The sequence below is a fragment of the Canis aureus genome, chromosome 6 (genome assembly GCF_053574225.1).
Source record: "Canis aureus isolate CA01 chromosome 6, VMU_Caureus_v.1.0, whole genome shotgun sequence".
NCBI classification, from domain to species: domain Eukaryota; kingdom Metazoa; phylum Chordata; class Mammalia; order Carnivora; family Canidae; genus Canis; species Canis aureus.
In genome coordinates, this window is record NC_135616.1 from 2,536,840 (window position 1) to 2,557,545 (window position 20,706).

Sequence of the window (20,706 nt, forward strand, 5' to 3'; positions counted from 1 at the left end):
ATAATTAAGTAAAAAAAAAAAACTTTTTTAAAAAATTGGAAACTTTGTTTCATCTTTTCTGCAATTGATACATCTAGTACATAAAAGTTAAAGTGATCATAGGGGATGCATGGTTGGCTCAGCTGATTAGCGAATTCTCGGTTTTGGATCAGGTAAAGATCCCAGGGTTGAGCCCTGTGTTGGCTCCCTGCTCAGTTGAGAGCCTGCTTCTCCCTTTCCCTCTGCCTCTCCCCCTGCTTGTGTTCTTTCTGTTGAATGAATAAATAATATCTTAAAAATAAATAAATGTGATCATAGAGATTTTGAATAATGTACTAAATATCCGAATAACTTAAAACTAAAGATTCTTCAAAAAAGCACATTTAGTTTTCATTTTTCTTATGTCCATGAAACACACATATAAATATACACTTTTACTCAAAACATTTAGAAGGGTTAGATTTTTCAGACCAGATACTGATTATAATAAGCCTATAAAGTTAGAAATAACAAGAAGTAACGTCAGAAAAGATGGCAGAGGAGAAAGCACCAAGAATCTGCCTTTCCGCCAGACAAGCACTGTACTGTACTGGCAAAAACTTCGGAAGTAACTATTTTGGAACTCTGGAATCTATTTGAACAATCTATTTGAACAATCTATTTGAGCTACCAGAGAAAAGCTTGACTGGCAAATTGCAAATAATGTCCGTCACTCAGGCTTCAGAATGATCATGGTTACCCACCCTGAACTCCAAGGCAGACGATCGTGGGGAGGGCAACCCCTGTTTTTAGTATGGTTTGCTGGAGCCAGAGAAGCAGTAAGGATTTTGTCTCCAATTATCAGGTTTCTGTGTTCTGACTATAGATTGCAGCTTCTGACTGCAGAGCTGCAGGCACAGAGCCTGGTCACCAGTGATTCAACCCCCACCAGCTAAAGTGACCTCCACCATATTTAAAGGGGTCATAGCTATTTCTTAAAGTATTCTAAAACAACCATGGATAGAGAAAGTTAGACTTACTGCACATGTCCAGGAAAAAAAATACAGGCTAAGAAAAGACCTGTAAAATCTTAATTTTCACCATTTCCTCATCCCTGCATAGACATATGATACAAAAATTAAAGAGCAAACCCTAGAGAAAAGGGAGATTGTGATTTCCAGAGTTATCACTAAGATTGGAATGTCCAGTATGCAACAAAGAAAAAAAACACAAAGCAAACAAAGAAATAAGAAAGCATGCTCCATTCAAAAGAAAAAAATAAATCAACAGAGAACATACATGAGGAAACCTGTACATCAGACTTATGAGATAAAAGACTTGGAGCATTTTTAAGACCATTATTTTAAAAGAGCTAAAAGAAGATATGGACAAGCAAGAAAATGATCAATGCATAAAATGTGTAACAATAAAGAGTTTATTTTTAAAAGAGCCATAAAGAAATACTGGAACTGAAAGGTACAATAACTGAAGTGAAAAATGCACCAGAGGGATTAAAAAACAGATGTGCACTAGCAGGATGAAGATAAAGCAAACCTGAAGATAGGACAACTGAAATTACAAAGCTTCAGAAAAAAGGAACAGAGTCTAAGGGACCTATGGAATATCAACAACACACTGGGGACCAACAGCACTTTCTGGAAAACACAGAAGAGAGATAAAAGGCAAAGAAATTTTGGGAGGTGAAAACCTCCCAAATTTGACGAAAGACAGGAATTTGAACATCAAAGTTCAGCAAACTCCAAGTGGGATAAATTTAAGAAACCCATACCAAGACAGTATGATCAAACTGTCAAAAGACAGACAAGAAAATCTTGAAAACAGCAAGAGAAGCTCCTTGTCACATGCAAGAAATCTTCAGAAAGATAACCAGCAAATTTCACAACAGAAACCCTTCAGGCCAGAAGGCAATGAATGGGCTGATACGTTCAAAGTGCTGAGAGGGAAAAATACTTACCAAGAATCTTACATTTGGTTAAACTGTCCTTTAAAAATGAGGGAAAGGGAGCTCTCAGGTGGCTCAGTCAGTAGAACATTTGACTCTTGATTTTGGCTCAGGTTATGATCTCAGGGTTGTGAGATCAAGCCCTGTGTTGGGGTCCATGTTGGGCATGAAGCCTACTTGAGATTCTCTCTCTCTACACCCCTCCTCCTTAACTGGCGCAAGGACATGTGCACACTCTCTCTAGCAGGGTGGGGAAATGAGGGAAAAATTAAGATAATTTTTTCCCCAGATAAAAGCTAGGAAGTTTGTTTTTCTGTTTTTTTCCATTTATATGTGGATCTTTGTTTTTATACTGTACAGAACTGTAAGTGTAGTTCTCTTATGATTCCCTTAATAACTTCCTTTACTGTAAATATATAACATATATAACATACAAAAGATTTATCACTACTTATGTTATCAGTAAAGCTTCCAGTCAATAGTAGACTATTACTATTATACTATATTACTATTACAGTAGTTAAATTTGGGGAACTCTTAGTAACTTATAATTTTTGAATTCCTTACATGTAATTAAGGAAAATGGGCTGCTAATCTTGCCAAAAGGACAGAATGTTGTCACCTCATGGTAACACAAACTACATGACCTTATCATATGGGAAAAATAAGACTGTTCATGAAATAATGTAACACATATTACGGCTGACCCACAGGTAGGAATTCCCCCTCATCCAAGCAAAAAAGCTTTAATGGAAGTGCTTATTCCACACTGTCTAGAAGCTCAGCAGACAGAGGCCAGTTCTCACCATCCCTCCATACTCGATGCCCTCCTTCAAGCACAGCTGAAGGCTTCAGGGCTTTGTGTTCCTGGGGCCTGAATGTTCCTCCAGAATCTGGCTATTTCCGTTATGTTTCATGAAGGAAGATTATCTTTGTGTGACCTATAATACCAAGTACCATATACCTATCACCAAGAAGGTACCAAGGATTTTTTGTTAAAATGGCCTGACCGGGATCCCTGGGAGGCGCAGCGGTTTGGCGCCTGCCTTTGGCCCAGGGCGCGATCCTGGAGACCTGGGATCAAATCCCACGTCGGGCTCCCGGTGCATGGAGCCTGCTTCTCTCTCTGCCTGTGTCTCTGCCTCTCTCTCTCTGTGTGTGTGCGACTATCATAAATAAATAAAAATTAAAAAATAAATAAATAAATAAAAATAAAATAAAATAAAATGACCTGACCAAGATACCAAGCAATTTGTGAGTAATTTGTGAATATTCAACAATATTAAAACTATTGGTTTTTAACAAGTAATTGCTAATTAGAAAAATAATTCTAACAGAACAAGATCATTAGCCTAAAATTAAATATTCATGGACAGACATAAAATTTATCAAATATCACATTTTGACAAAGTCAAGATTAACAAACACTGTCTCCTTTTTTCTCATTGGTTTCCTCTAATCAGCTGAGGGCTGGACTATTAACTAAATATATTAGAATTATAACTCCTCACTGTCAGAGGACTATACATAGGACGAGGTGTCCATAGCACTGTCCTAGAAGAAAAAAATCCATGGACTCTGAACACTTGTTCCAGTTACCTGAGGCAAGAGGCTTTGCCCTGTATTTGTACATAACTGGTTCTTTGGATGAGTAAAGAAATTTTTGAAGCTGCTGACTAGGCAACTTCTGGATAAGTAAAATATTCCTATATATAATAAAGTACTATACTGTAGGATACAATCTGTGTAATAAGAATTCAGAAAAATAAATGTAGTCTAGAGTTACTGAAAAGTAATCAGGGACTTCATGAAAGATTGGAAAGATGATCATAATCTGGATCAAGGAAGAAAGAAAACAAAATAGGAATAGGGATTTGTAGAAATTTGTAGAAATAGAAATTTGTAGAAATACAAGAGAAAAACAGATTAATATGAGGCCAAGTTATAAAGCATTTTAAGGATTATTAACTTGAAACAATGAGGCATAGAGAATATTTATATATATTATATACATTAAAGGCTATTGTAACAAGATTAACCTGGTGTTGACAAATATAACAGAATAGTAAAAATACTTGAGATGGCACCATAAATCACACATGAGATAGTAAAGCATCTTGAACTTGAACAATAGTAAAGGAAACAAACAGGAAACAATAAACCGAAGACACATTCCTGAGAACACACTGAAAGAAATTTCGTTTTTTTGGGCAGCCCGGGTGGCTCAGCAGTTTAGCACCGCCTTCAGCCCAGGGGGTGATCCTGGAGACCTGGGATCGAGTCCCAAGTCAGGCTTCCTGCATGAAGCCTGCTTCTCTCTCTGCCTGTGTCTCTGCCTCTCTGTCTCTCACGAATAAATAAATTAAAAATCTTAAAAAAAAAAAAAAAGAAGAAGAAGAAGAAGAAGAAATTTCGGTTTTCTGAGCTTCACTGTCTTTAAATTGACAATTCCATCATTACTTACTGCCTTAATCACTCAAAGGATTACTATGAAGAGGAGTAACTATTTCTACATATACCAACACAGACAGACTCTCTAAATTAAAAGTCATCATGGAATCCTAAGACATACATCTACTTTTGAAAAGGTGATGAAGAATTGGTAAGAGTCAGAAATAACTACCAAGTTTGAAGTGTAGGAATAACAGACAGAAAACCAAGAACGGAAAACATGCTTGAGCAAAGTTAAAGATGAACAGTTTGCCTTTTTATTTAATGTTCTGATACCAAGCTGAAGAACTTTTCAAATGAATGATCTAAATGCAGGTCAAGAAACATTTAAATTTAAGAAAATGTATATAGGGCAGCCCCAGTGGCTCAGCGGTTTGGCGCCGCCTTCAACCCAGGGTGGGATCCTGGAGACCTAGGATCGAGTCCCATGTCGGGCTCCCTGCATGGAGCCCGCTTCTCCCTCTACCTGTGTCTCTGCCTCTTTCTCTCTCTCTCTCTGTCTCTCATGAATGAATAAATAAAATCTTAAAAAATTATTTAAAAAAAAGTATATAATTGTATATTTAATATAATCTTAGTGATCTCAAAGATATATACACACACATAGAAACTTATCAGTAGGGAAGCTTTAATACTTTTTATACATTTTCCAGAATCAACAGTTGTTGCTTTGGAAAAAAAAAAAAAATACTGACACAGAAGACTTTATCCTTTTCATAGAAAATTAGAAGAAAATGCATATAAACTTACTCTGCCATGATGTGGGACAATGCCCTTCAAACTGTCTTCCCTTTTGTTCTCTTGTTCAATTCCCCGAGTACTAGAAGAAAGTGATAATACACCACCTACGTGCCTTCTACTATCTCCAGTATCTATAAAATTACCTGAAAACAAAAAAGAAAAAAAACAGAGCAATGTCAAAGTCTCAGTAATATAACTGCTTCTTGCCACGCAAGTTTATGCAAACCTAGTACTTAGCAATCATATGACAAATACAGCAATTTGCATATAAGAAAAAGTAACCATCAGTAAGTGGCAACAAACTTCGACCACACACAGAATTTTTAATTCTCAAATGTCTGAATAAAACACACCCAATGCGTTCATAATAAGCAACGCATGCAATATACACTACAGTATGTCTAATACTACTAATGTATTCTTTTGAGAAGTTTTAGACTGTTTAAAAATCTGAAGGAATACAATGGTTAACACAGGTTACATTATACCAAAGAAATTAATTCTTTAATTAAATTAATTAATTAAAGAGAAAAGGCAAGATCAAACAGAATTTAAGAACAGAGTCAAGTCATATTTCAATACTTACTGATCCCAGGCAGACAAACAACATGGCCTACTTCAGACTCTTTGTGGGTTGTTTCAGAACTTCCCGAAGAGTGTGAGCCATCAGAAATTGGAGAGCTGTTATTTTCTGCTTGAGACTTATAGTTTAAACTACCATTTTCATTTGCCTGTTGAAAAAATAGATGTATTGATTTTTTAAATTATAACCATTTTTAGGGGAGAAACATAAGAAACAGAGAATGACTTCTTGACAAAACGATGCCAGGCAATTAATGTAGAAAGAATTGGAAATATCACCATTATAACCACCATAGAAATAACTGTTTCTAGAAGGCTTCAGCAATGATACTAAATCCAGTTTGTGAAAGGTTCTTCGGGAACAGAAAGTTCACATGGCCTTAATGCACCATTCCCCAGATTACTCATTGATAACAAAGGAAAAAAGGCACCTACACAAGGAGATATCTACCCAATACCACATTAACTGAGATTATCAAATACAACTTCATCAATAGCGGGACAAACAGATGTCTAGATCTGTCTAGACAAAAGCACACAATATCCTTATGTTTAATCTTTATCTGTTTGTAATAAAAATGCTTTATCTGAATTCTTGCCAAAATCTTTAATTAGGAGGGGAAAAAAGCAATGAGATATACCTAGCTTACCGGCCATTTTACAAAAACTTTAATGACATGAAGAACTACTCTAAATTGAAATACTAAAGAGACAGGACAACCAGATGCAACTGTAATCCTTGATTAAATCCTAGATCAAAAACAATAAAAGTAAAGGACATTTTGGAGACAATCGGATAAATGTGAATACAGACTGTATATTCATTTACATTACTATATCAAACTTAGTAATACAATTGAGATTATACAGGAAAATAGCTTTATTTGCGGAGAAAATGTCAAAGTATCAGAGTGAAATGTCAAAATACTTGCAAATTCCTCTTAAATGATACACAAAAAAGTATTCATGGAAGGACAAAGAAAACAAAGATGGTCAATTGTTAACAACTGGTTAATCTGGATGAGGGGCATACACACATTCACTGGGATATTCTTCAATTTCTCTGCAGAGGAAGGAAAAGTAAGAAGCAGCAAGAAAGGATGGGTAAGGTATTTCTTATCACTTTCTATCTTGAAAAACAGATCAAAGAAAACCAAAAGTTTATGTTTTATGGTAATATCTAATGAGACCAGTAATAGTTTTCTAAAGTCAAATTTCTGAAAAACCATAAAATTGGAACATACCTGACATGAATCACTTGTAGGTAATTTAAAATCATTTTCTGGAGGTTCCTGTCCTAGGTCTTCATACAGCATTCCTGGAATAGCTAGTTGCTCAAAATAAGCCTCTAAATGTTCATCATAAAACTCTTCATCATCAATATCATCATCTACTAGTAAAATGGAAAAAAAAAAAAAAAAGGAAACATTTTAAAGTACTGACTCAACAATAAACGTTATTTAACCAAAATGTTGATAAAAGCCTTCTGAGGAAGAAAGCAGAACAGGAGGTCCCTAAGCTCACCTCGCTATAGGGATACAACTAGATAACACTCACATAAGTGTGAATAGCCCAGAAAAGGATCAAAGACTGGCAGAACAAACATTCCACTGCTAAACGTGGAAAAAAGGCCACATCAAGGAGGTTAGGAAGGGCAGAGACACGGTCAGAAGCTAAATGAAACCATAGGATAGTCTGCAAAAGGGAGGGACTCCAAGGGTGAAGAGAGGGGAAACAGACCCTCATACCAGGCACCCCAGACACAAGGAAGAACAAACCCCCATGACATTTGGCTTTGAAAACCAGAGGGGCCAAATTTCACAAACTCTTACAATTACTCGGGCATAACACCTGGAACTTTAAAAAAAAAAAAAATCAGTGGGCTTGGCTCTGGCAGAGCTGAGAGGGCAAGAGGAAATGGAGTCCTTATCTTTAAAGAGACAACACAACAAACCCCACAGATACAACATAGAAGTAGCAGTTTGAAAACCACTGAAGGTATGTGGGAGGGAGATTTGTTACCTAATTTTGGGGCATGTGCTAGAGGAGCAGGGATCTCTGGGAGACTTCAGGAACAAAGGAGCTGGCAGGTACCATTTCCCTTCCCTAACCCCCAGCCAAAATACACAAACACCTCTGGGGACCAGTAGGGCAAAGACACTCAGTAGGTAACCTGCTAACAGTGCACACTGCCACACATTCTGCTACAGACACACCCCTTCCAATATGCTCCTGGTCAGAACTGATCCAAAATAGTGGCACAAGCCTAGCACTATGCAAGCAGTCCTGACAAGGTCCAGCACCACTCCAAAGTGACTTTTGCTCCAAAGAGGGAGAAAGATCACCACACACATATCAAGACTGTGGTTCCAGCAGTAGACTGAGGACAGATAGCTGATTTTTTTTTAAGTAATTTTTGTTGTTGTTGTTAAAGATTTTATTTATTCATGAGAGACACAGACAGAAGGAGAGAGAGAGAGAGGCAAAGACACAGGCAGAGGGAGAAGTGGGCTCTATGCAGGGAGCCCTATGCAGGACTCAATCCTGGGTCTCCAGGATCACACCCTGGGCTGAAGGCAGCGCTAAACCTCTGGGCCACCAGAGCTGCTTCTGATCTGATTGCAGACCTCACCCACCAGTGAAAGCTTCTCAGGGGACAACGCACAGAAAGTGCCTACAATAGCTCTGGTAAACATCTGGTCTGACTCAACTTAAGCCCAAGCAGTCCCAGACTGCCCCATTACAACACAAGGACCATATCCTGTCCACAACAGAAAAAGAGAAACTCTGCAGATGATTGCACCGAAGGCAAAAGCAGTTCAACCACAACAGCAGGGCACACGCAACACACACAAGATACCTCTTAAGCACCAGGTTCTGGAAAACAGGAGAAGTTGCACAGAAGGGCACTACAAGACCTCTTCTTCCTAAGGCCACCACTTTAAGAGCAGGAGATGTAGCTGACTGTCACACCACATAGAAACAGAGTCAGACAAAAGAAGACGACAGAGGAATATGTCCCAAATGAAAGAACAAACTCAAAGCAACAGAATCCCTATAAAGAATTTAAAGTAATGGTCATAAAGATATGCAGTAGACTAAAGAGTAAAAGACATCAGGAAACCCTTAACAAGGAGATAGAAAACATAAAAGAAGAGCCAAAGATAAATAATTTAATGACTAAAATCAAAAATATATTGAATGAATAGATGGAATACACAGACAAGATAAAGCAGAGGAATGGATTAGCAACCTGGAAGGCAGGGTAATAGAAAACAATCAAGCTGAACATAAGAGAAAAATTAGTAATAGAAAACTGAAAATAGGAGCAGCTGAGTGGCTCAGTTAGTTGGTTAAGTGTCTGCCTTCAGTTCAGGTCATGATCCCAGAGTCCCAGGATCCAGCCCCAATTCAGACTCCCTGCTTAGAAGGGACCCTGCTTCTTCCACTCCCTCAAATAAATAAATAAAATCTTAAAAAAAAAAAAAAAGTGAAAATAGACTTAGAGAACACAACAACACCATCAAATGTATTAACATTCACATTACAGGAATCCCAAAAGGGGAAAAAGAGAGAAGAGGGGGCAGAAAATCTATTTGAAGACATAATAGCTGAAAACATCCCAAATCTGGGGAAGGAAACAGAAATCCAGATCCAGAAGGCACAGAGAGCCCCCAACAAAATCAACCCAAGGAGGTACGTGCCAAGACACATAGCAATCAAAATGGCAAAAAAAAAAAAAAGAAAAAAAAAAAAAGTGATAGAGAATTCTAAAAGCAGCAAGAGTGTTGGGGTGCCCGGGTGGCTCAGTCTGTTAAGCATCTGACTCTTGATCTCCTATCTCAGCTCAGTTCTCAATTTCAGGGCAATGAGTTTAAGCCTCATGTTGGGCTCCATGCCTTAAATAGATATAAAATAAAAATAAAAATAAAAGCAACAAGCAAAAACAGTTACATACAAGGAAAACCCTAAAAAGCTATTCGATTTTTCAGAATTTTGTAGGCCAAAGGGACTGGCATGATATATTCAATGTGCTGAAAGGAAAAAACATGTAGAGAATACTCTATCCAGCAAGGCTATCATTCAGAATAGAAAGAGAGACAAAGGGGCACCTGGGTGGCTCAGTGATTGAGTATCTGCCTTTGGCTCAGGGAATGATCTCAGGGTCCTGGGAGTGAGTCCCACATTGGGCTCCCCCCAGGGTACCTGCTTCTCCCTTTATGTCTCTGCCTCTCTGTGTCTCTCATGAATAAATAAAATCTTTAAAAAGAGAGAAAGAGGGATCCCTGGGTGGTGCCGCGGTTTGGCGTCTGACTTTGGCCCAGGGCGCGATCCTGGAGACCCGGGATCGAATCCCACATCGGGCTCCCGGTACATGGAGCCTGCTTCTTCCTCTGCCTATATCTCTGCCTCTCTCTCTCTCTCTCTCTCTCTATCATAAATAAAAATTAAAAAAAAATTTTTTAAAGACACACACACACACACACACACACACACACACACACACAGTTTTCCCAAACAAAATATAAAGGACTTCCACTAAACTAGCCCTAAAAGAAACGTTAAAAGGCAATTCTTTAAGAAGAAAGATATGTAGGAGTAAGAAAAGTAGGAAGCACAAAATAGACTATAAAACAAGGAGTGTAACAACAGACAATGGACACTACATAAAGGAGATAATCCAACAGATTTCACAAATATATACGCATCCACCATGGGAAGAACCAAATACAGCAATCAACTGATAACAAATATGCAGAATCTAATGAAGAATAACACAGTAACAATAAGAGACTTTAACACCCCACTTATAGCAATGGACAAATCAACAGTTACTTTGAATGACACACTGGACCAAATGGATCTACGGATAAATTTAGAACATTCCACCTTAAAACATCTTAATACTTTGTAAGCACAAAATATTCTCCAGAATAGATAACATTTTAGGCCACAAAACTAGTCTTAACAAATTAAAAAAGACTGAATGCATCTTTTCTGACCACAAGGCTATGTATGAAACTAGAAATCAAACACAAGAAACCATCTGGAAAGAACACAGATACACAGAAGTTAAATAAAATGATACTAAGAAATGAATGGGTCAACCAAGAAATCAAAAAGGAAATAAAAACATACATGAACAAATGAAAATGAAAACACAACAGTCCAAAATCTTTGGGATGCAGCAAAAGCTGTTCTAAGGAGTAACAACTTTATAACAACACAGACCTATCTCAAGAAGCAAGAAAAATCTCAAATAAACAACCTAACCTTACAAATTAAGGAGCTAGAAAAGGAGAACAAACAAAACCCAGGACCAGTAGAAGGAAAGAAATAATAGAGTAGAAATAAATGAAATAGAAACTAAAAAAACAAAACAAAACAAAAAAAAAAAACAATAGAACAAAGAAACCAGAAGCTGATTCTTTGAAAAGATCAATAAAATTGATAAATCTTTAGCAGTATTCATTTGAGAGAGAGGGAAAGAGAGAGAACACACAAAATCAGGAATGAAAAAAAGAGAAAAACGAAAGAAATACAAAGGATTATAAGAGAATATTATGACATGCCAAAAAACTGCAACAACCAAGAAGAAATGGATAAATTCATAGAAACATAACCTCCCAAAAGTCAATCAGGGAAAAAAAAAAAAAAAAGGAAATCTGAACATACTGATTACCAGCAAAGAAATTGAATCGGTAATCAAAAAGCACCCAACCAAACTCTAGGACCAGAGAGCTTCACAGGTGAATTCTACCAAAATTTAAAGAAAAGTTAGTATCTATTCTTCTCAAACTATTTCAAAAATTAAAATGGGAAAGAAAGCTTCCAAATTCATTCTATCATTACCCTGACACCAAAATCAAATAAAAACACTACAAAAAAAGAACTACAGGTCAACATGTCTGATGAATAGAGATACAAAAATCCTCAACAAAATATGAGCAAACTGAACCCAACAACACATTAAAAAACAAACAAACAAACAAAAAAAACCAACACTCATCACAATCAAGTGAGGTTTATTCCTGGGATGCAAGAGTGGGTTGAAATTCACAAACAACATGAAACATCACATTAACAAGAAAAAGGATAAAAACCATATGAACACTTCAATAGATGCAGAAAAAGCATGTGACAAAATACAGCATCCATTCATGGTAAAAACCCTCCACAAAGTAGATTTAGAGGGAACCTACCTCAACATAATAAAGGCCAAATATGAAAAGCAGAAAGCAAACATCATACTCAATGGGGGAAAACTATTAAGAGCTCTCCCCCAAGGTCAGGAACAAGACAAAATGTCCACTCACCACTTCTACTCAACATAGAACTAAAAGTCCTAGCCACAGCAATCAGACAAAAAAAAAAGAAATAAAAGGAACCCAAATTGGTAAGGAAGAAGTAAAACGTTTACTATTTGCAGATGACATGATGCCATATATAGGCTATCCTAAAGACTCTAAAAAAAAAAAATAATAATAATAACAAACCCACAAAAAATAAAAAACAAAACCTACTAGAATTGATAAATTCAGTAAGACTACAGAATACAAAAACCGATGTCAGAAATCCATTACGTATCTATACACTAATAATGAAGTAGCAGAAAGAAAAATTAAAAATCCCATTTACAATTGCAGCAAAAATAATAAAATACCAGGGAGGGATCCCTGGGTGGCGCAGCGGTTTGGCGCCTGCCTTTGGCCCAGGGCGCGATCCTGGAGACCCGGGATCGAATCCCACATCAGGCTCCCGGTGCATGGAGCCTGCTTCTCCCTCTGCCTGTGTCTCTGCCTCTCTCTCTCTCTCTCTCTCTCTCTCTCTCTGTGACTATCATAAATAAAAAAAAATAAAATAATAAAATAAAATAAAATAAAATAAAATAAAATAAAATAAAATAAAATAAAATAAAATACCAGGGAATAATGTAGCCAAGGAGGTGAATGACTTACACTCCGAAAACTGTAAGAGACTGATGAAAGAAACTGAAGACAACACAAGCAAATAGAAAGATATTCATACTCATGAACTTGAAGAACAAACATTGTTAACATGTGTACATGAGCAAAAGCAATGTATAGATTTAATGCAATCCCTATGAAAAATCAAAATATCAACAGTACTTTTCACAGAGGTAAGGATAAACAATCCTAAAATTTGTAAGGAACCACAAAATTCCCCCAAGAGCCAAAGCAATCTTGAAAAATAACAAAACCAGAGGTATCATAACCAGATTTCAATACATACAACAAAGCTGTTGTAATCAAAATAAAATGGTACTGGCACAAAAATAAACACATAGATCAAGAGAACAGAAAAGAAAGCCCAGAAACAAACCCACAATTATATGGTCAATTATTCTTCAACATATGAGCTAAAAATACACAATGGAAAAGATCTCTTCACCAAATGGTGTTAGGAAAACTGGATAGCAACATGCAAAACCATGAAACTGAACCGCTTTCTTACACCAAACACACACACACAAAAACCCAAAATGGATTAAGGACCTAATGTGAGACCTGAAACCATTAAAAATCGTAGAAGAGAACAAAGGCAGTAACTCTGATATCGGCCATAACATTTTTGTACCAATGTCTCCTGAGTCAAGGGAAATAAAAGCAAAAATAAACTATTGGGACTATATCAGAATAAAAAGCTTTTGAACAGCAAAAGAAACAATCAACAAAATGTCTGATAAAGGGTTCCTATCTAAAGTATATGAAGAACTACTCTAACACCAAAAAACAAAATAATCCAATTTTTGAAAATGGGCAAGATGACATGAACATACATTTCTGCAAAAAAGACATATAGATGGCCAACAGACACATGAAAAGATGCTCAACATCAATCATCAGGTAAACAAACACAAATCAAAACCACAATGAGATGTCACTTCATACTGTCAGAATAGCTAAAGTCAAAAACCAAAAGAAACCAACAAGAAATACTGAGTATTGATGTTTGAGAAAAATATGCAGCCAAGAACACTTTATCCAGCAAGGCTGTAATTCAAAACAGAAGTAGAGATAAAAAGCTTCCAGGACAAACAGAAACTGAAAGAATTTGGGATCACTAAATAAGCCCTGCTAGAAATATTAAAGGAGATCCTTTAAGCAAAGGGAGATCCCAAAAGTAACAAAGACAAGAAAGGAACAGAGACATTGACTTTACAAGTAATACAATGGTACTAAATTCATATCTTTAAAAAAATATATCCTATTTATTTGAGAGAGAGAGAAAGTGCCCACAAAAGAGGGAGGAATAGAGTCCCTACTGAGCAGGGAGCCCAATAAAGGGCCTGCTCCCAGGATTCCAAGACCATGACCTGAGCTGAAGGCAGAGGCTTAACTAAATTGAGCTAATCAAGCACCCCTAATTCGTATCTTTCAATATTCAAGGTAAACAGATTAAATGCCCCAATCAACACACAAAGGATACCAGACTGGATAAAAAGCAAGATCCACTGATAGGCTGGCTTATAAGAGACTCATTTGAGATTGAAAGACACCTCCAAATTGGAAGGTAGAGGGAGTGGAAAACCATTTATCATGCTAAGAGACATCAAAAGAAACCTAGAGTAGCAATCCTTATATCAGACAAATTAGATTTTAAACCTAAGACTGTAGTAAGTGATGAGGAAAGATGCTATATCATAATTAAAGGGTCCATCCAACACAAAGTTCTAACAATTGCAAATATTTATGCCACTAACATGGGAGCAGCCAAATATATAAACCAATTAATAACAAAATTAAAGAAATACATTGATAATAACACAAAAGTAGGAGACCTTAACACCCCACTCTCTCTTCAATGGACAGGTCACCTAAGAAGATAAACAAGGGCTTTGAATGACACACTGGACCAGATGGACTTCATAGAAACATTCAGAGCATTTTTTTTTTTTAAGATCTTATTTATTCATCAGAGACACACACACACAGAGAGAGAGAGAGAGAGAGAGAGAGAGACTGGCAGAGACACAGGCAGAGGGAGACGCAGGCTCCCTGCGAGGAGCCCGATGTAGGACTCAATTCCAGGACTCCAGGATCACGCCCTGAGTTGAAGGCAGATGCTCAATCACTGAGCCACCCAGGTGTCCCTATTCAGAGCATTCTATCATAAAGCAACAGAATACACATTCTTTGTGAGTGCACACAGAACATTCTCCAGAATAGAGCACATACTGGGTCAAAATCAGGTCTCAACTAGTACCAAAAGATTGGTATCAATCCCTGCATATTTTCAGACCACAGTGCTTTGAAACAACTCAATCAGAAGAGGAAATTTGGAAAGAACTCAAATACATGGAGGCTAGAGAGCATCTTACTAAAGAATGAAAGGGTCAACCAGGAAATTAAAGAATTTTAAAAACTCATGGAAGCAAATGAAAATAACACAACTATTCAATACCTTCAGGATGCAGAAAAGGCAGTCCTAAGAAGGAGGTAATACAGCAATACAAGCCTTTCTCAAGAAACAAGAAGGTCTCAAATATACAACCTTATACCTAAAGGAGGTAGAGAAAGAACAGCAAATAAATCCTAAACCAGCAGGAGAAGAGAAATAATAAATTAGAGCAGAAATCAATGAAACAGAAACCAAAAGAACTGTAGACAAGATCACAAGACTGGGAGCTTGAAAAGAATAAAGATGGATAACCTTCTGATCAAAAAGACTTACCAAAAAGAAAAGGACCGAAATAAGTAAAATCATGAATGAGAGAGGAAAACACCAAAGAAATACAATTCTAAGAACATATTATGAGCAACTAAATGCCAACAAAGTAGACAATCTGGAAGAAATGGGTGCATTCCTAGAAACATATAACTACCACAACTGAAACAGAAGAAACAGAATACCTGAATAGACCCATAATCAGCAAAGAAATTGAAGCAGTCATCAAAAAATAAAGAACCAACAAGAGTCCAGGGCCAGATGGCTTCCCAGGGGAATTCTACCAAACATCTAAAGAAGAAATAATACATATTCTTCTGAATGTTTCAAAAAAATAGAAATGGAAGGACAAGTTCCGAACTCTTTCTCTAAAACCAGCATTACCTTGATCCCAAAACCAGACAAATCCCACAAAAAAGAGAATTATAGACCAATATCCCTGATGAACATGGATGCAGAATTTCTCACCAAACAACTAGCAAACAGGATCCAACAGTATATTAAAAGGATTATTCACCATGACCAAGTGGGATTTATTCCTCGGCTGCAAAAGTTGTTCAACATCTGCAAATCAATCAATGTGAGAGATCACATCAATAAAAGGAAGGACAGGAACCATATGATCCTCTCAATAGATGCAGAAAAAGCATGTAACAAAGTACAGCATCCTTTCTTAAAACTCCACAGTTTGGGATCCCTGGGTGGCGCAGCGGTTTAGCGCCTGCCTTTGGCCCAGGGCGCAATCCTGGAGACCCGGGATCGAATTCCACGTCGGGCTCCCGGTGCATGGAGCCTGCTTCTCCCTCTGCCTATGTCTCTACCTCTCTCTCTCTCTGTGTGACTATCATAAATAAATAAAAATTAAAAAAAAAAACAAAACTCCAGTTTAATGACCAAGTGGGATTTATCCCCGGGATGCAAGGCTGGTTCAACACTCATAAAACAATCAATGTGATAGATCATATCAACAAGAGACAAAACAACAACCATATGATCCTCTCAATAGATGCAGAGAAAGCATTTGACAAAATACAGCATCCATTCTTGATCAAAACTCTTCAGAGTGTAGGGATAGAGGGAACATTCCTCAGCAAGTTAAAAGCCATCTACGAAAAGCCCACAGCAATTATCATTCTCAGTGGGGAAACAATGGGAGCTTTTCCCTTAAGATCAGGAACACAATAGGGATGTCCACTCTCACCACTGCTTTTCAACATAGTACTAGAAGTCCTAGCCTCAGGAATCAGGCAACAAAATAAATAAAAGGCATTCAAATTGGCAAAGAAAAAGTCAAACTCTCCCTCTTTGCAGATGACAGGACACTGTACATAGAAAACCCAAAAGACTCCACCCCAAGATTGCTAGAACTCATACAGCATTTTGGTAGCGTGGCAGGATACAAAATCAATACCCAGAAATCAGTGGCATTTCTATACACTGACAAGGAGACTGAAGAAAGAGAAATTAAGGAGTCAATCCCATTTACAACTGCACCCAAAAGCATAAGATACCTAGGAATAAAACTAACCAAAGAGGCTAAGGATCTAACCCTAAAAACTACAGAACACTTCTGAAAGAAATTGAGGAAGACATAAAGATGGAAAAAAATTCCATGCTCATGGATTGGAAGAATTAATATTGTGAAAATGTCTATGCTACCCAGGGCAACTTACACCTTCAATGCAATCCCTATCAAAATACCATGGACTTTCTTCAGAGAGTTGGAACAAATCATCTTGAGATTTGTGTGGAACCAGAAAAGACCCCTAATGTCCAGGGGAATACTGAAAAAGAAAACCAATGCCAAGAGAATCACAATGCCAGATTTCAAGCTGTACTACAAAGCTGTGATCATCAAGACAGTATGGTACTGGCACAAAAACAGACACATAGATCAATGGAACAGAGAACCCAGAAATGGGCCCCCAACTCTATGGTCAACTAATATTTGACAAAGCAGGACAGAATATCCACTGGAAAAAGGACAGTCTCTTCAATAAATGGTGCTGGGAAAATTGGACAGCCACATGTGGAAGAATGAAACGAGACCATTCTCTTACACCAGACACAAAGAGAAACTCAAACTTGATGCAAGATCTAAATGTGAGACAAGAATCCATCAAAATCCTAGAGGAGAACACAGGCAACACCCTTTTTGAATTTGGCCACAGCGACTTCTTGCAAGATACATCTATGAAGACAAGGGAAACAAAAGCAAAAATGAATTATTAGGACTTAAGATAAAAAGCTTCTGCACAGCAAAATAAATGGTCAACAAAACTAAAAGACAACCTACAGAATGGGAGAAGATATTTGCAAATGACAGATCAGATAAAGGACTAGTATCCAAGTCTATAAAGAACTTACTGAACTCAACAGCAAAGAAACAAACAATCCAAACATGAAATAGGCAAATGACATGAACAGAAATTTCACAGAGGAAGACATAGACATGGCCAACAAGCACATGAGAAAATGCTCCGCATCACTTGCCATCAGGGAAATACAAATCAAAACTACAATGAGATCCCAACTCACACCAGTCAGAATGGGGAACATTAACAAGACAAGAAACCACTAATGTTGGAGAGTTGTGGAGAAAGGGGAACCCTCTTCTACTGTTGGTGGGAATGTGAACTGGTGCAGCCACTCTAGAAAACTGTGTGGAGGTTCCTCAAAGAGTTAAAACTGGAGCTACCCTATGACCCAGCAATTGCACTGCTGGGGATTTACCCCAAAGATACAGATGCAGTGAAACGGCAGGACACCGCACCCCAATGTTTATAGCAACAATGTCCACAATGGCCAAACTGTGGAAGGAGCCTTGGTGTCCATCGAAAGATGAATGGATAAAGAAGATGTGGTCTATATGTACAATGGAATATTACTCAGCCATTAGCAACGATGAATACCCACCTTTAACGTGGATAGAACTGGAGGGTATGATGCTGAGTGAAATAAGTCAATCAGAGAAGGACAAACATTATATGGTCTCATTCATTTGGGAAATATAAAAAATAGTGAAAAGGAATAAAGGGGAAAGGACAGAAAATGAGTGGGAAATATCAGTGAGGGTGACAGAACATGAGAGACTCCTAACTCTGGGAAACGAACAAGGGATAGTGGAAGGAGAGGTGGATGGGGGGATGGGGTGACTGGGTGACGGGCACTGAGCATGGCACTTGACAGGATGAGCACTGGGTGTTATGCTATATCTTGGCAAACTGAACTCCAATTAAAAAAAATACCAAAAAATATACAAAAAATATACAATAAAAAAAATATACTCCACAGTGTAGGGATAGAGGGAAAATACTGCAATATCATAAAAGCCATCAAGGGAAAGTCCACAGCGAATATCATTCTCAATGGGGAAAAACTGAGAGCCTTTCCCCTAAGGCAGGAACACAACAGAAATGTCCACTCACCACTGTTGTTCAACGTAGTACTAGAAGTCCTAGCCTCAGCATCAAACAACAAAAAGAAATAAAAGGCACCCAAATCGGCAAAGTCATCACTCTTTGCATAGGACTTAACATTCTACGTGGAAAACCCCAAAGACTCTACCTCCAAATTGCTAGAAATCATTCAAGAATTCAGCAAAGTGGCAGGATACAAAAATCAATGCACAGAAATCAGTGGCATTTCTATACATCTCATTAGAAGAAAAATTAAAGAGTTGATCCCATTTACAATTGCACCCAAAGCCATAAGATACCTACGAGTAAACCTAACCAAAGAAGCAAAGGACCTGTATGCAGGAAACTATAGAACACTCATGAAATTGAGGAAGACACAAAGGAAAAACATTCCATGCTCATGGATTGGAGAACAAAGATTGTTAAAATGTCTATGCTACTTAGAATAATCTGTACATTCAATGCAATACCTATCAAATTACCTTCAACTTTTTTCACAGAGCTGGAACAAACAATCCTAAAATTTGTATGGAAATAGAAAAGACCCCAAATAGCCAAAGGAATGTTGAAAAAGAAAACCAAAGCTGGTGGCATCACAATTCCAGACTTCAAGCTGTATTACAGAGCTCTCATCATCAAGACGGTATGGTACTGGCACAACCACAGACACAAAGATCAATGGACCAGAACAGAAAACACAGAAATGGAGCCTCAACTCTATGGTCAATCATCTTCAACAAAGCAGCAAAAAATATCTAATGGAAAAAAGTCTCTTCAACAAATGGTGCTGGGAAAATTAGGCAGCCACATGCAGAAGAATGACACTGGACCACTTTCTTACACTGTACAAAAAAATACTCAAAATTGATGAAAAAATTACAAAAATCCATCAAAATACTAGAAGACATAGGCAGCAACTCCTACAGACATCGGCCACTACAACTTTTTGCTAGATACATCTCCAAAGGCAAGAGAAACAAAGACAAAAATGAACTATCATCTAGATAAAAAATTAAAAGACAACCGACAGAATGGGAAAAGATATTTGCACATGTCCTATCAGATAAAGGGATAGTATCCAAAATCTATGAAGAACTTATCAAGCTCAACACCCAAAGAATAATCCAATTGAGCAATGGGCGGAAGACATGAACAGGCATTTCTCCAAAGACAGACAGACACATGGCCAACAGACACGTGAAAAAATGCTCAACATCACTTGCCATCAGGGAAATACAAATCAAAACCACAATGAGATACCACCTTTCACCAGTCAGAATGGCTAAAATTAACAAGTCAGAAAACAGAGGTTGGCAAGGATGTGGAGAAAGGGGAACCCTCTTGCACTGTTGGTGAGAATGCAAGCTGGTGCAGCCACTCTGGAAAACAATTTGTAGGTTCCTCAAAAAGTTGAAAAGAGCTACCCTAAAACCCTGCCATTGCACCATTAGGTATTTACCCCAAATATAAAAGTGTAGTGATCTGAAGAGGCACCTGCATCCCAATGTTTACAGCAGCAGTATCCACAATAGCCAAACTATGGAAAGAGCCCAGATGTCCATCGACAGACGAATGTATAAAAATGTGGTGTGTGTGTGTGTGTATATATATATATATATATATATACACACACACACACACATACACAAACATACATACACACACGTACATACAATGGAATCCTTCTCATTCATCAAAAAATGAAATCTTGCCATTTGCAAAGACATGGATGGATCTAGAGGATATTACGCTGAGTGAAATAAATCAATCAGAGAAAGAATTGTCATATGATCTCACTCATATGTGGAATTTAACAAAACAGAGGATCATAGGAGAAGAGAGAAAAAATGAAGACAAAATCAGAGAGGGAGACAAACTATAAGAGACTTAATCACAGGAAAC

General features: G+C 37.5%; 1 protein-coding gene across 10 annotated transcripts in view; it reads right to left on the bottom strand.

Moving 5' to 3' along the window:
* CEP192 (centrosomal protein 192) overlaps window positions 1-20,706 on the bottom strand; it is a 157,055-nt gene that overhangs the window by 110,887 nt on the left and 25,462 nt on the right. For 8 of the 10 annotated variants that reach the window (XR_013381080.1, XM_077899872.1, XM_077899866.1 and 5 more), the window contains exons 8-10: window positions 6,940-7,088; window positions 5,700-5,844; window positions 5,123-5,256 (exon numbers count right to left, since the gene is read on the bottom strand). Coding sequence is in view for 9 of the 10 variants with exons in the window: in XM_077899872.1 (XP_077755998.1) it covers window positions 5,123-5,256; window positions 5,700-5,844; window positions 6,940-7,088 (428 nt within the window). In the remaining variant the exon portion in view is untranslated. The remainder of the gene's footprint in view (window positions 1-5,122; window positions 5,257-5,699; window positions 5,845-6,939; window positions 7,089-20,706) is intronic. The other 2 variants (XM_077899870.1, XM_077899867.1) reach the window with 1 other exon arrangement.